Genomic DNA, 1,631 nt, shown 5'->3' on the forward strand with positions numbered 1-1,631 from the left:
GGTACCCACCGGGGGCGAGGGGTTTGGTGGCCGGGAGGGCTGACCCGGGCGAGTAAACCTCTCCTTTGGAGCCCGGCTGGCAGATCATGTGGTTGGTGACAAGGTGGCTGTAGAGGATGTCCCTTGTCGTGGAGATGAAGCCGCAGCGGGGGGCGAGCCAAAAACGTGTGGTGGGTGACAAGGTGACTGTAGAGGATGTCCCTTGTCATGGAGATGAAGCCGCAGCTGTGGCAGACACCTGCAAGGAACAGGATGGCATCCAGGAGGGTAAGGGAAGGACCCATGGGGAGTGGGAGTGCTGGAGGGGACAGGGGTGTCCCTGTGGGGAGACTGGGTGGTGATCGCTCACCGTTCAGGGTGTCCGTGTGCACCTTCAGGTGACGCTCGCAGTTGGCTTTCGTGGTGAAGGCGGACAGGCAGATCAGGCAGACGAACGGCCGCTCTCCTGCAGGACAGACAGACACCTCAGTGACAAGGGAAAGGGGAACGGGGACTGCAGGGACATCCCATGGGGCTGTGCCAGCCAGGAAGGCACCAGGATACTTCCTTCATCTTTACAAGGCTGAGAAAGGAAGACATAAAAGCAAGCAACTCCAAACCAGTAACCCAACTGGGTGGGAACCTCATCTAACTGGTCACCGTGCTGCAGCCCCAAAACCCTCCACACCAGCTCTGGGGGTCCTTGCAAGTGGCTTGGTGTCCCCTGGCTGCACCAAAGTACCGCTATGGCTCCGCATGTGGATCTCGAGGGAGCTGGCACTGGGACAGCTCTTCTTGCACTGTGGGAAGGGGCAGATGCGCTCGTTGGGGTAGGGCTCCTTGGGCTTCTCCTCCAGGGCGGGCGAGCCGGCGCTCTGCCGGCTGGCGCAGTAGTACATCAGGTGGGCTTGCAGGTTGCGCTCGCTCCGGTACCAAATCCCGCAGTCCTTGCACGGGAAGACGTCCTCTGCGGAGGTGAAGGGACAAAGGGACAATTATCACCTGCATGATGGGATGGGGACCCCCGCCGTGTCACCCACCCCATCCCCGGGGACTCACTGTTGACCACGGCAGTGGCCAGGATGGCGGCCATGCCGGCTTGCTGGGGCAGCAGCTGGATGTCGGAGCGCAGTGCGGCCGGGTACGGCATCTCGCCGGGCTCCGCTTTCACCGTGGCCTGGTGCTCGGCCGGCGGCTCCGCCACCACGATGGCACGCACGGTCTCATCCTCCCGCAGCGCCCGCCTCGTCTGGCACCACAGGCCTTCGTCTGGAGGGGCAAGGGGGCAGCAGTCAGTATGGACCCCCCCAAAATCCTCCGTCTTGCGTGGCTCTGGGCCACCTCGGCCACTTTACATGTGGCCACGGGGCTCCCCCTGTCACGGCTGAGCCTCGGCCGGCCTGGAGGTGGCGGCGTCGGTCTGTGCCCAGCGCGGCCATGGATGGCTGCAGGGCGGCTTGCGCCGAGCCTTGTAGCAGTGCATACAGCCACGCTTGCACCAATGCTTGTGCTGGGCCTTGCACCAATGCTTGCACCAATGTGCGCGGTAACGCTTGCCCCAGCTGCATCCAGCAATGCTTGCACCAATGCATGCACTGAGTCTTGCACCAATGCTTGTGCTGGGCCTTGCACCAATGCTTGCAGTAATGCGT

The 1,631-nt window shown here is 62.9% G+C and overlaps 1 protein-coding gene across 1 annotated transcript in view; it reads right to left on the reverse strand.

The window, feature by feature from the left end:
* Positions 1-9: 9 nt before the first annotated feature.
* The window catches only part of ZFPM1 (zinc finger protein, FOG family member 1), a gene marked incomplete at both ends in the record, with an annotated part of 13,767 nt that continues 12,145 nt past the window's right edge, over positions 10-1,631 (reverse strand). Inside the window, 5 exons of the mRNA XM_010188444.1 lie at positions 10-118; positions 198-238; positions 350-445; positions 722-946; positions 1,039-1,248. Coding sequence (XP_010186746.1) covers positions 10-118; positions 198-238; positions 350-445; positions 722-946; positions 1,039-1,248 — 681 coding nt within the window. The remainder of the gene's footprint in view (positions 119-197; positions 239-349; positions 446-721; positions 947-1,038; positions 1,249-1,631) is intronic.

This window comes from Mesitornis unicolor, unplaced genomic scaffold (genome assembly GCF_000695765.1).
Source record: "Mesitornis unicolor isolate BGI_N332 unplaced genomic scaffold, ASM69576v1 scaffold33637, whole genome shotgun sequence".
NCBI classification, from domain to species: Eukaryota; Metazoa; Chordata; class Aves; order Mesitornithiformes; family Mesitornithidae; genus Mesitornis; species Mesitornis unicolor.